Source organism: Gopherus evgoodei, chromosome 16 (genome assembly GCF_007399415.2).
Source record: "Gopherus evgoodei ecotype Sinaloan lineage chromosome 16, rGopEvg1_v1.p, whole genome shotgun sequence".
NCBI lineage: Eukaryota > Metazoa > Chordata > Testudines > Testudinidae > Gopherus > Gopherus evgoodei.
This window is the reverse complement of record NC_044337.1, coordinates 9,638,012-9,652,334: the sequence shown is the minus strand read 5'-3', so window position 1 is coordinate 9,652,334 and position 14,323 is coordinate 9,638,012. Positions and strand designations below refer to the sequence as shown.

The 14,323-nt window shown below is 43.1% G+C and overlaps 1 protein-coding gene across 1 annotated transcript in view; it reads right to left on the bottom strand.

Annotated features, from left to right (window-relative positions):
- The window catches only part of PAPPA (pappalysin 1), a 217,566-nt gene that overhangs the window by 118,612 nt on the left and 84,631 nt on the right, over positions 1 to 14,323 (bottom strand). The window contains exon 7 of the mRNA XM_030535942.1: positions 9,733 to 10,240. Within this exon, the coding sequence (XP_030391802.1) occupies positions 9,733 to 10,240 (508 nt within the window). The remainder of the gene's footprint in view (positions 1 to 9,732; positions 10,241 to 14,323) is intronic.

Below are 14,323 nucleotides of genomic sequence, written 5' to 3'. Positions count from 1 at the left end.
AGCAACCTAACTCTGAAAGTTGAGCCCCACGTACATAGCTAGCAGATAACTTGGACATTAAACCACTGAAACTTGTCCTTTAAATAGACCATTTTCTTCCTTCATGCAAACACACGAGGTTTTAAAGTAGCAAACATATATATGCAACTGATTAACTCCAGCAGACTTTGATATAATCGTACAAGTATTTGCCCTGGTACCAATTTAAAACACAGTAGCAAATTTAATAAAAAACAAAGTTTGCCGCCAAGGTCACCAAGGTATTTCTTGTTTGTTTTTATAAACAAACTTTTTAACACTGATGGACAATTTTTAAGATTATTGGTTAAACAAAATAAGATTTTTTCTTTAAAAGATGACTAGCTCCTTCTGAAGCTTCTTAATAGGATCGGGTTACAAATTCCAGGATAAAGTAACTGTTAGAGGTCCGAAGTCTTAGATGGGAGTTTGTGCCCGAGAGGCAGTTTTATGGAAGTATATAGGTTAAGGGGTTCAGCACCTGTTGGTTATTAAAGAAGCTGGGGGTTGAGGGCAGGAATCTGTTTTGTTCATTTCCTGAGCACAGTTTCAGGTGATGTTCACTTAAGGTATGAGAGCTTCTCAATTAGAACAGTTCCCTGTGAAGTTCTGTCTCAGCAATTTCAGAGAGAGGGGTTTGTTAGGAGTTGACCCAGCACCGGTCTGGAAGCTAAAATGTATCAGGATGGATCTTCAGTTGGTATAAACCAGCTGGGGATCTGGCAAATAATCAGCTACCCAACTACAGTGTGTCAGTTTGAGATGGGAACAAACCAAGTTGGAGGCAGGTTGGAGCTCGGAAGGGCCATCATCAGCAAGTCACTGCTGAACCTTAGTTTTGATCTATAATTTTGAGATATTAAGGCCAAGATAGGTGGCCAGTATTCAGGGACGGCTCTAGATAATTTGCTGCCCCAAGCAGGGTGGCATGCTGTGGGGGGCACTCTGCCGGTTGCCGGGAGGGCGGCAGGCGACTCCGGTGGACCTCCAGCAGGCGTGCCTATGGAGGGTCCGCTGGTCCCACGGCTTTGGTGGACACGCCTGCGGGAGGTCCACCGGAGCCGCCTGCTGCCCTCCCGGCAACCGGCAGAGTGCCCCCCACAGCATGCCACCCCAAGCATGCGCTTGGCGCGCTGGGGCCTGGAGCCGCCCCTGCCAGCATTTTATTACTCACCCCTTTAATGATGTTGACATTTCTTTCCCTTGCGCAAAGCATTTCACTGACTAGACTGCTACCAGTGTTTTAACTTGATTTTGACAACTACACTACCTAGGAAATGCCTGATTCAGACCCTATTTTTTAAATTGAAAAAGGTTCTTGGCAGAAATGATGGGGACCCTGTGAGTGGTCCGTATACTCTCCCAGGCAGGACTCAGCATATAGATGGTTCAGCTGCAGATTGGTTTTGAAGTTCAATTGGTTTTAAGATCAGTCCTACACTACTGAGCATGTCCCTGGGAGGAAGGTCCCTCCAGGGTTGAGCAAGGTAGAGTCTTTGAATCCAGACATGACCTCTAGGATTTTCTTTCAGCAATCCTGAGCCAAGGCCTCATTTTCAGAATTTAATACTCTAATGTTTCTGTGTAATCCTGAAGAGATGCAAAATACTCAGCGTGAAGAAACCGAGCCATGCAAGCGGATACTCTAGGGGACTGATCCAAAGGGGAGACTGTCTATTGATTTTCAGTGGGTTTTGAATCAAGACCTGGGTGCACATAGAGCTTTTGAGATTCCTCTTTTCTCAGCTAAACCACCTCTTTGCTCTTCTGAACTTCTCTTCTTCTTAGGAGAGTTGCACCAAAAAATCACAGAGTCCTGAGCCTCTCCTTGGAGGAGGATACTCCTTCCTAATAGCATATGTGTGTGCTTTCATGCGTACAATGTATCTCTGCTTGTTGTCGGTTGTGCAGGGAGATGATGTGTCTATTCCAAAGGAATATTCTTTCACAATTCCCTCTGTAGGGGCTCTGTGCCTTGCCTTAATCCACTTCAAATTATGACAAGTCCTATTAGGAGATCATTTGTGGTTATTTAATGGTTTAATAACCAGATGGAACCTATTTCCACTGGTCTCTCTCTACCCAGCTAAAGTCCCATCATGAACTAACTTCTTCTATTGTCATTAAATTTGCAACTGGACATACTTAAAAACAAGCACTGTGAACCAGTGATCCAGTTAATTGTATTTCATTTCAGAGGCCAAGATTCTCAGTAATGACTAATGATTTTGGATGCCCAGCTTGAGATACTCTAAAAAGGCCTTATTTTCAAAAGTGCTGAGCACTATCTCCCTGATAACCAAGCCCTATTAGATGTCTCAGGTAGCTCCCCACCCCCTCAAAAACAAAATAAAACAAACAAACAAACAAAAACCCTGACTAGTCACTTTTAAAAACCTTGGCCACAATGAACAGGTTCAAGCCTGAGAGGTTAATTTTGCTAAGGGTATCATAGGACCCTCTCTTTGTTCAGAATATGTGTAAGCCATTATATGCCTAAAAGGGTTTTCTGTAGTGTCCGTTGGTGTCCTATCCAAATGTGGTACTAAGGGCAGAGCATATTGCAATGCCAATCTAGCTCTGTTTTCAACTCCCATTTGATTTGACTCCGAGTTCCAACTTTAACAGAACATAGGAATGTCCATACTGGGTTAGATCAATGGCCCATCTAGCCCAGTATCCTGTCTTCTAACAATGGCCAATGCCAGAGACTTCAGAGGGAATGAACAAAACAGGGCAATTTATCAAGTGATTCATCCCCTGTTGTTCAGTCTCAGATTCTGGCAGTCAAAGATTTAGGACTATCCAGATCTTGGGTTTCCATCCCTGACCATCTTGGCTAACAGCCATTGATGGACCTATCCTCCATGAACGTGTCTCATTTTGGTATTTTAATACCACACAAAAGATATTAAAGATATAAAACTAAATGCCCAGCAACTGATCAGGCCAATAGTTACAAAAGTAATAGAGAAAACTGGATTAGCTGATGCTGCTGATAAAAATGCAGGTAACATATTTCTGCCTTTCTTGTGGTATTCAAGGCTCAGTCCAAGTTTTACAAAGGAGTTATTTTTAAGTTGTTGCATAACACATGCCTGTCCAATATTTCTTGCCTCAGTCAAGCAAAGAAAATGCATTTGTTATTCCTGGGAGATTCCTGGGGCTTCTTGCCTTATTTAGAAGCCCAAATAATAGGTACATAAAAAGGGAAACATCAGCGAACAGTAATTATCCATGAGTAATGTACAGCCTAATTCACCGCAGCTCTGAGATTGTTTCACCTGCAATAAATTATTTTGCCTAGTGGGAAAGGTCCCATTTAACCTTCATATCATCTTGCAGCTAAAAACCCTGTTGCTAGGTTGCTAGTTCAAATGCAACCATGGCTGGTAGTGACTGAAATTTGTCATCTTAAACTAATGCTTGCTTGGTGGCCAACAATGCTTGAGTTGGTGGTATCAGTTCATGTTCTAATGGATATCTGTCCACAACTCAATAGTGGGCCACGCTATATGGCTCTGGCAGGGCATAGGGCTACAAATCCATCTTAACGTGCCTCTTGCAGATTTTCTTTGCATAATGGCAACTCTCCATCACCGCTCCCAGCCCCTGGAGAAGCGAGTATCTCTAGGCAGAAAAGAATCATAATCAGAGTGCTTCTGCATTCTACCTGTTCTCTTTGGCTGGAACCACCCATGAGGCACAGACAGCTATGAACAACTCTGAAGCTTCTCTAAGGTGAGGTTTACACCAGAGCTGGAGGTGTAATTCCCAGCTGAGGCCAATGTGCTCGTGCTAGCGCTGCTTGAGCTAGCATGTTAAAAATAGCCGATCAGGCTAGCCACTGAGTACATTCCCATACAAGGTCCTAGGTATGTATCCAGGCAGCTAGCCTGAACTGCTGCAGGTGCCATCGTAACTACACTGCTATTTTTGGTGGGCTAGCACATGTATTTCTACCCAGGCTGGGAATTACACTTCCTAGTTGCAGTGTAGGCATACCCTAAGTTGAATCTGAGGCCAAAAAATGGTCTCAGCCCCATGTCAGCACCAGAGTGCTGCTAAGGCATAAACCCACCTTTGCTCTCCCATTCCTGATCTGACATCAAATGCAGATCAGCCAGCACAGAAAATCTGGAACTGTGTGTTTTGTGAAGTGCCACATGTAGCTATGGTGTTACATAAGTAACCACAACAGCTAATAATCACAATCCATCACCAGAGCTGGTGCTAATTGGCACCTTTGTGCATATTTAACAGAAAAAAACTGCCTGCGGAATGAAGAATGAATGTGCCCTCTTGCTTCTCCAGGTCAGGACTAGAACATTTTGGCAGGGGGTGTTACAAGGGAGGCTCGCAATGCCTGTTCTGTAGGGGGCGGGAGCAGATTTCATTCTCTTGCAAAAATAACCTGGTGTTTTTAAACCAGTAGTAAAGAAAAGAAAAGAAAAGAAAAGAAAAGAAAAGAAAAGAAAAGAAAAGAATGTGGCTGCCAGCTGCCAGATCTGATCAGCTAAATGGAGCTGTATAATCCCTACCAACAGCAGCAATATTAGCCTCTAACATTTGATTGTTGCTCTTTGAAGCAAGGACCTGGTTTACTTCTCCTGTAAAGTACCTAGCACACTGTTGGAGGTTGTAAATAATAGCAACATACACTTTAGCTGTAAGTACCATTGCACATGTGAAGGAAACGCTCTGAAAGGAACGTTAAGGAGAATAGTAGAAAGGAAAAAAAAGTGGATTTTCTCTTTTTGGTTTCTCTCTGCCAGGCACTTGGTGTGCTGCGTGTGGGTGAGCAATGGTAGGTATTCATACCTGGCATGTGGGAACAGAATTAGTCATCCTCCCTGCCCAGTTTAAGATGTATGTCAGAGGTGTGGGGGTGAGAAAAGAATTCCCCCCAGGGCCTGGTGGCAGTGATCTTGAAGAGACCTTCAAGCCAGAGTGCTTTGTCTTGGACTAGCCGTCACATTCATGCTGGAGAGGAATCTGGAGCTGCTCTTGTCTCGTACACTTTCAAGAATTCTGTGACACCTCTGGAAGCAAACTTAAACCAGCCTCCAAATCTCAGAAGTTTTACTAACAATTTGTACAGTTCCCCATGCCTCGCCTCAGGCTTCTTAGCAAGAATACACAAGCAACGGATGGGATTCAGGAGTCCAGGTTTGTCAACTGCAATTTGGACCAACAACCTCTCTCTTGCTCAAGTCATCTGCATGCTGTCTTCTGAGTAGTTGTGTCATACCCCTTTTCCCGCCTCACATTATTTTCAACTGCATCACTGGCTAATGGCCTGATCCAAAGCCCATTGACCATTGACTTCAATGAGCTTTGGATAGGGCCGTAATTGCTGAAATCCTTACTCAGTAATTGGCTTTACTGAAACTTTCGCTTGAGGACTGAATGACAACTGACGAAGGGAGATTCCAAGACTTGGCCAAAAGAGAAAAAGCTTCAAGCACATTTGGTCAGACTCTAGGTGGTTAACAGTCTCCAGCTTGCCACAAAATGTAACACTAGACCCACAATACAAATGATTTCTCCATCCAAAAAAGAAGGCAGGATACAAAGTAAGGTTGTGATGAAGCTTGGGGGTCTGATTCTCTCCTTTGCATCACTTCAGTTCTACACCAGTAAATCCCCTCTGAAGACAATGGAGTTCCACCAGTGTCAAACTGATATAATACAGTGAAGAATCAAGAGGGTTTTTGCTATCACATAGAAATCACGCTATGTCTACACGGCCTCTTACCATTTAAAGTGAATAACAGGAGCCAAAGCCCGCATGCACCTTCTCCCCATCCTGGACACTCCTGCATAACCAGCTACAAGCGTTACATTTGTATCTAAACCCTAACAGACTGATAAAAAAATTAAACATGTTTCATGAACGACCTGCCACGTAGCTAAGAATATAGCTAAACTCTCTGTACTGCAACATGAATGGTTGGCTCAGTACCAGTTTAAATCACTGCCACATACAGACATAAAGGCAGGAGCCCAGGTTTCTAGGGACACTGTGAAATCCCTATTGTATCCCCTGTGCACTCATGTTCCTATTTTATTGTGGGATCTTTGGTGAGGGTCTGAGTTTCTTCCCCATGGAGCCAAGTGCCACTGACTTCAATGGGAGTTACTCATGCCCCGTGGCAGGAGGACAGAGATCCCAGGATTTTAGTGTGTAATGGAATTCATAGGAACAATACAACCCAGCTGTGGACTCTTCAGCGACAGCTCCGTCTCTCCAGAGTTCCAGCACACACTGTACAGCTATAATACAAATGAGAACTTTGAACAGACCACCTCTGTCTGTGCAGAGGCTCTTTGTAGGCTGCCCACTGCCACCAATGCACACGGAGAGCTGAGTCTCTGATGGCTTCTCTTCTCCAACGTTTGTTCCTGAAAAAAAGGCCGCACTCATGAAAAGGGGGAGATCAGTGGAGACTGCTGGGGCTATGAAACAGGACAAGTCTTTTGTGAATGACAGCTACCCATTTTCTCAACACCTTGGAGAAAGCTTCCCGTCCCAGGCTCTCTCTACTTAATAAACTCTCCCTAAAAATTCAAGGGCTTTTGCTCCAGAACAAATGCTGAGATACTGATTCCATGGCAGCTTTAACTGGGTCACAGTACCCGGCGATAGCAGGGTTCAAAAGGTTTTGTGTTAACTGGTTTGACCATCCCTAATTATTTCTAGTGATCAGCCTGAATGAAAACCCCAGAACTGAACCCCCAGGAGTACTGGGGAACTTTGCAGGCCAGGCCCCTCTCTACTTATTCCTACAGCTGGGAAGAACTCAGCATTTTCACGCGGCAGCTGGTTTGACTATTTTATTTATTTATTTCCCCCCTATTTTTTGGTTTATAGTCGGTTCATAGCTGATGAGTTTCACTTTGTTTAATGGATTCAAGCAAACCTGGATGTTCGAAGTCAGCTGAAGCTATTGAGATTTGCCCGGTTCATCTCTAATCTGCAGGGATGAAGAGGCCATTCAGATCTCAGCCCCATCCTTTTGAAAGGTTCCCTGATCTCAGCCTGCTTGCACCGAGAGCTGGGATTCTAATTCAACTTGAGAGCCGGCAGGGTTGGGATGGGTCTGTGTTCCTTAATAAAAGGCTTGCATTACTCTTGCTATTTTCTCTCTCCTGTAAGAGCACCTAATGCTGACAAGGCAAGAGCTATCCATTAAGACTGTCTCCCCTTTCAGCTCAGGGAGATGTTCTCTCCACCAGCAGGAAGAGGGTAGGAGAAATTAATTTTCCTTTCATCACTGCCACACCTGGGGAGAAGATCTTGTTGAGAGATAAGAGAACAAGCAAATATTTTCTTTAGGAAGAAAAGAGAAAACAGAGACCAAGGTCAGAGGAGGCAGCGGAAGAGACATGCAACTTCCTCCACAATATTTATATATATATATATGTGTGGATGCAACTCTAGTCAATATGGAAACATGCAAAAACAATGAAGAGGAGTAATGGGCCTGGGGTTTACAGAGAGACAGATGGGCTGCGCTGTCAGCTGGTAGCAGGATGCTGAATTCCACTTATACAGAGTCAAACACGCAGGCAGAAGAGAATCTGGGCTGAGAGATATTTCAAAGTGATAGTTTATGTACATGTTTACATAGGGATATATTCTAGCTTCTCTTTCACAGGACCACCTGCAGCCTTCTCCTTTCTGCCTGGTGAGTAAAAAACACTCAGCACAGGCTGATGATGGAAAGCTTATCCTGTTTCAGTCTAGCTCTTAACTGAGGCTACAAAGGATTCTGCCATACGTCAGAAGAAAGAACCAATCTGAGGCTGCACTTACACAATCTACCGAGGGATCTATTTGGCCCTCACCACTGTAGTACCTGAGCTATTACCCACAGCCCACTCAGGAGATAGGGCAGTGCTCTTGTCCCCATGTTACAGAAAGGGAGCTGAGGCACAAAGAGCCCACGGCAAAAGACTCTAAGTGACATAAAAGCCTAAGTCCCATTTTCAAAAGGGACTCGTGAACTTAGGAGCCTAAGATACATTGACTTTCAGTGCACTTAGGAGTCTGAGTCACTTTTAAAAATAGGACTTAGGCTCCTAAGTGTCTTAGATACTTTTGAAAGTTTTGTCCCTCATGATTTGTCCAAGGCCATGAAAGAACCTGGAGCAGAGCTGGGAGTTGAACTTCGGTGTCCTGAATCCCCACACAGTGCCCTAATCACAAGGCAATCTTTCTTCTCTCAAATCCAGGTAAGAGGACTATCAGACAAAGGTCTGAAAAATATTCAGAACAAAGTTTGATAGAACAGTGCTTAGAATTCAAAGGCTTTTTTTCCCCCCACATTTCATTGTGAACTCAGAATTGGGCCCATTTCATGGAATTTGTGCTAAGGAATGCAGATGTTTCAAGCAAAATCAATCCTTTTTTCCAACAAGAAAGGGACAGTTCTCAGGCAAAGAGGCATTTGCAACAAATTCACATAATTCCAATAGGTCAATAACCTTATTTACTGTAAGTGCCAGCAACTACTGCAATTTAAAGCACCAGCCCAGGAAAATACTTTAGCGCATGCTTAACTATAAGCAACTGAGGATCCCAATGATGTACATTTTTTGGTTTTAATAATTAACCTGGATTCTCATGCGCTCAGAGACAATTTGCATTCTCTCAGTTGTACAACTGGGCTGCCAGAGTGGCAGTATCTTATAATTATTGGATTGTTAATTAATCTGTTTTATTATATTTGGAAACTCTTTAAGAAGCTGTGGTCTTCCTTGCTATTAGATAGTAGTAGTAAGATTATCTTCTTTTTTAATTAGCATGTGGTTTCCTTAGCAGTTTTGTTCCTTTTATCTGATGTTAATTTTCAAAAAGGCTTCATTGTGTTGCTACAAGTGAGTGAGTAATTACTAAAGAATATTTTTATTAAACAGTTTTGCTTTTTTCTTTCTGTGAACAGAGCGTGAATGACTTTGAAGTTATTACACTATTTTTTTTTTTACTTTTGTTTAAGTTCTGCATAGTTTAAGTTCTGATTGGCCTCATAAAAGTCACATGGCAATGTTTATGTTCCCTGATTGGATAAGCATAACTCTTCTAATCAGGCTTTACGCTAAAACCCACTGTGAAATTCACTTATGTACAGAGAACTTGCAAAAAGCACGTTTCATGTAAGTCCCATTCAAGTCTGCAAACATTTGTGCTAACAAAACTCAACTTCAGAAAGTGATTATAAGAGGGATGAAAATGTAGCTGAAATAAATTCATTAAAAATGTAAACAAATATATGCACTTCCTTCTCTTCCCCCCCCCCCCCCCCGCCACCCTCAGCTTTGGATATTCCCAATCAGAGCACTCCAAATGATTCCCCACCACAACACACATATTTCTTAGAAAATATATTCTTCTGAGTGTCACCATGCTAGTCCCAAAACTCTCTCTTGGGTTCTCTCACAAAGTTCAGAACTTGGATAAGTTTAGTAGTCTGTGTGGTAAAAAAAGATCCGAACTTCTTGTGTCTGCAAATCTAGGCTGGAAAGCCCATGAGATCAGGCCATCTCATGTGATTTTGGGACTTCCAGTTCCAGACATATACCCTGAGAGTGGCCCCTTTTGTGGAGAGTCAGCCTTTCTAAGTATTTCAGAACTCTGCCATTCCAGTGTAATTTTATGGGGAGAGACGTTTCCAAAACAATTTGTCCATCCTTCGGACTAGAGATACTTACGTGTCCATGAATCTCCTGCTGAGGTTTGAGATCACAAATGGAGAACCAGTCTGGAAGGGAGGGTCCCGGAGCACTTTGTACCGGATGGGTCTACAGTCTGCACACAGCAAGCTCCGTGGGATGGAGCTCAGCATAGCCGCATCAATCTCCAGGTGCTCATCTAGGGTGTAGATCTGAATGCCGTACACTTCCTCGCCCACCTGTTTGGCATTCAGCTTGATGGTCAGAGGAATATCGCAGAAGACGTTCTGGGGCCCCAGAGAGATGTTCTTCCCGCTGATGGTTAGAAGCTTGATGTCATTCACTGCTCCACTGGAGTCCCAATCCGTGGAGACAAATGTCACCCAGACCGTAAGGGACTCTGGGATCAAGGGATAACGGAACTCCAGCTCCAGATAGCAGCCCTGGGGCTCGGGACAGACTGGTGGTACTGTGTGCTGGTGGACCCCTGAATTGGGAGACCAAGTCCGGACACTGGGTTTACAAGGTTGCTCTACATCAGGGTGACCTGAAGGAAAGGCAGAAGCAAAGAAGAGAGAGAAAAGATATTAGAGACTATGGCTTAGCACTGATTTCACAATCTTCTGAAATACAAACCTACAGGCTAAGAGTAGAGCAGGCCACCTCCAGGCAGGGAGGTAAGCTATACATTTTGATGGAAGGATGAAAGATATCAGGACTGAGAGACTGTAGAAGGAGGTAGGAGGCTACCTAAAACTGTATATTGCATTTCAGCAGTTAGGGCGAGAAATGAGCTGTTCGGTAATCTGTCCTGTCCAACTGCTAATACAAGATTGTTCTCTACTGTATAATATGAGTTGGACTCACCAGCACATGATGGCCATGCAAAAGAACCATAAACATAGTCTAACTGGCTGGTTGAACCCAGCTTAGGACTACCTTTTGTCACTAGAGAGGCACAAAACAGTTGGAGGTGCCAGTAAACCTGGCCCCGTATTTTTAATCTCCAGTTTCAAGTGAAGGTTGCTATCACTGTGACTATTCCACAGTCTGAAAGAGCTCACAGTGGCAGATGATTCTTTCCAACAATCAGCCTCAATTCTCATTACTTTAATTTCACCCCACTGCTGCTAACTATACCCTCTTGTGGCATTTTATTATATATTAGGAACAAAAAGTACCCTTACAATGTTATTGGTCCATAAGTGGATGGAAATGGAAGAATTATCAACAACATCCAAAAGGTGAAAATGTTCAATATACATTTATTCCATGTTTGGCGGGGGGAATGAACAGATGATGCACTCTCATCATACGATGAGGATAATGTTCTGTCCATTCCACTAGTATCTCAGGAGGATGTTAAACAACAGCTACTAAAGTTAGATATTTTTAAATCAGCAGATTCAGATAATTTACATCCAAGAGTTTTAAAAGAGTTGGCTGAGGAGCTTACTGGACTGTTAATGGTGATTTTCAATAAGTTTTGGAACACTGGGAAAATTCTGGAAGCCTGGAAGGAAGATAATGTTGTGTCAATATTTTAAAACAGTAAATGGGATGATCCGAGTAGTTATGGGCCTGTCTGTATGACATCAAGCTGGGACAAGATAATGGAGTGGCTCATATGGAACTTGATTAAAGAATTAAAAGAGCATAATATAATTAATGTCGATCAATGTGGGGGTATGGAAAGTAGATCCTGTCAAATTAATTTGATTTTTTATAGGATTACAAGTTTTGTTGATAAAAGTAATAATGCTGCTGTAATAGACATAGATTTTTATAAGGCATTTGACTTGGTGCAGCATGACATTTTGGTTAAAAAACTGAATGATATAAAATGAACATGCCACGCATTAAATGTATTTAAAACTGGCTAACTGATAGATCTCAAAAAGTAACTGTAAACAGGAAATTATCATCAACAGGGAATGTTTCTAATGGCGTCCTGCAAGATTCTGTTCTTGGTTCTACATTCTTTAACATTTTTTATTAATGATGAAGTAAACAAAAAAAATCAATCACTGATACATTTTGCAGATAACACAAAAATTGGGAGAGTGGTAAATAATAAAAAGGACACATCACTGATACAGACCAATTTGGATATCTGGGTAAACTAGATGCATTCAAACAATATGTATTTTAATATGGCTAAATCTAAATGCATATATCTAGGAACAAAGAAAGTATGTCATCCTTAGAGGATGAGCGGGAAACTCTATCCTGGAAAGCAGTGACTCTGAAAAGGATTTGAGGGTTTTGGTTGATAATCAGCTGAACATGAGCTGCCAGTCCGACACTGGATAAAAGGGCTAATGGGATTCTTGGATGCATTAACAGGGGAATCTTGAGCAGAAGAGAGGTGATTTCCCTCTCTGTTTGGCACTGGTCTGACCACTGCTGGAACAGTGTGTCTATTTCTGGTGTCTTCAATTCAAAAAGAATGTTTAAAACTAAAGAGGACTCAGAGAAGAGCCAGGAATATGATTAAAAGATTAGAAAACCAGGCTTATGGTGACAGACTCAAGAGACTCAATCTGTTTAGTTTAACAAAGAGAAGGTTAAGGGGTGACTTGATTACAGCCTATAAGCACCTACATGGGAATACATATTCAACACAGGGCTCTTCATATAACAGACTGGAAATTAGGCATAATTTTTTAACAGTGAGAGTGACGGAGAAGTTCTCTGGCCTGTGTTAGACAGGTCAGACTAGATGATCTGAATGGTGCCTTCTGGCCTAGGAATCTATGAATCACTTTCAAATAATCCATTTCTCTCCAAAGGACACAAAGAAAAAAATTAAGTGCATTTGATGACTCTGAAGGGCAGCTACATTGTGCGGTTAAGAGGTTGAAATGTTCGCAGAGGCTCTTTGGGTGAAGTTCACTACTGATGCCGTGTCATGGAAGCCCAGGTTTTTGGACGGAAGTGGTGCATCGACCTAGTGTTGGCTCTGTGCTGGGTGAATTTCATCCATTGTGACGAAATGACGAGAAAATGTACTCTTTTAAATTTCTCACCACTGGCTTTGCTCTACAACACAGGAGGTATTACTATAAGCTAATGAAAGCCACAATGCTTGCTGGGCTCCCAAATAGTTGGTAACATTACAATCTGGCATGAAATCATGTACTGAAAGATCCAGAGGGGTCGGATGGGTGGAACAGTCGGTAACAGAATCCAGTGCAAGCTATAAATTCCCTCTTCCTTCCCAAATAACCACACGGAGAGGAGAGGGAGTCAGCTGGACAGAGAGAATACATAGCAGAGGAGAGAAGGAAGGGAAAGTAAAGATAAAGAGAGAGAGCGCACAGCCGAATGTAATAGAGGAAGAAAAGAAGGGAAACAAAGCATTGGTCAAACACAATTAAGAGAGGACATGAGAGTTAATTTAAAAAGAAAATGTGTGAGTTTTTCTCATTATCTGAAGTGTTAGAAATATGCTTTCTTATTCATTTTATTTCCCTGAAGGTTGGCTGGTAGGACAGACACTCCAGTTCAGTCAAAAGGAATTCAGATGCAGAATGATTTCCCTACAGCAAGTGCAGTCCTGGCAGAGGGCCAAACACTGACACCCTTTCCCCATTAGCCCCCTCCTCATGTATACCTTTCTACCTCTCACACATAGCAATGTGCAGTGGGAATGCCACTTACCTCAGGCATGGAAGAAGACCCAAGCTCAAGGAGCAGTGACATATTCTGAAGGAAGCCAGGGTTCTGTTTCAAGCTCTGTGCTATTTATTTAGTTGGATCTCCCTTTTTTGCTATTCCAACTGGGCAACTGCTGAGCCACCCCACCCCCGACCTCATTCCTGCTAGACTTACAAGTACTGAATGTTAGATCAATCTGAGTAGCAAAAAACTCAGATTATCCAGCTCAGATTATCTCAGAACATTTGATGCGGTGTGTATGTGTGGTCTGGTCCAACAGTTACATTGTATCTGGTACACTGAGCCCCTGACAGCAGCCCAAAGAAAACGCTTTACTCACAGATCCCCAAGGGATCTTCGACAGGGGAGGTAAGTGCTATCATTGCCATCTGGCAAATGGGGAAATTGAGGCACAGAGTGGTTTGGGGCCAGGCCTAAGTGTTCAGAAGTGGCCACTGGCTTTGGCTTCCTGTTTTTGGGGGCCCAAACCGATACATGTCAGGCAGGATTTTCGGTGGTATGGTGCACCCACGGCTTACTTTGGCTTCACTGGGAATTGCAAGCACCCAGTGCCTCTGAAAATCAGTGCGTCAGTGGCAGAGCCAGGAATAGACCCCAGGGTTCCGAAAGCCAGTGTCCCATCCACTGGACCACACTGTCTTTCTTCCATTCACCTTCCCTCCTTCCTTATCACAGGCTTTCAAATCCCCTACGTGCTGCAAGGCAGACTCCTCTGGCACAAATGAGAGACATCCTCAGAAAGGGTAGAATCCACCCCTGCCAGCACAATGCCTGAGCTAACTCACCCACAAGGGTGAATTTCACTCCAATTGTAGAGAGTTTAATGCTGGACATTTATCCATACTAAGCAACAGCCGTTCTGACTAGCTACACTGTATACCTAGCCACGGCCCTGCATAGACTGAAAGCCTGAGCAAACTACAGACGTCACCATTTTAAAGAATTTCAG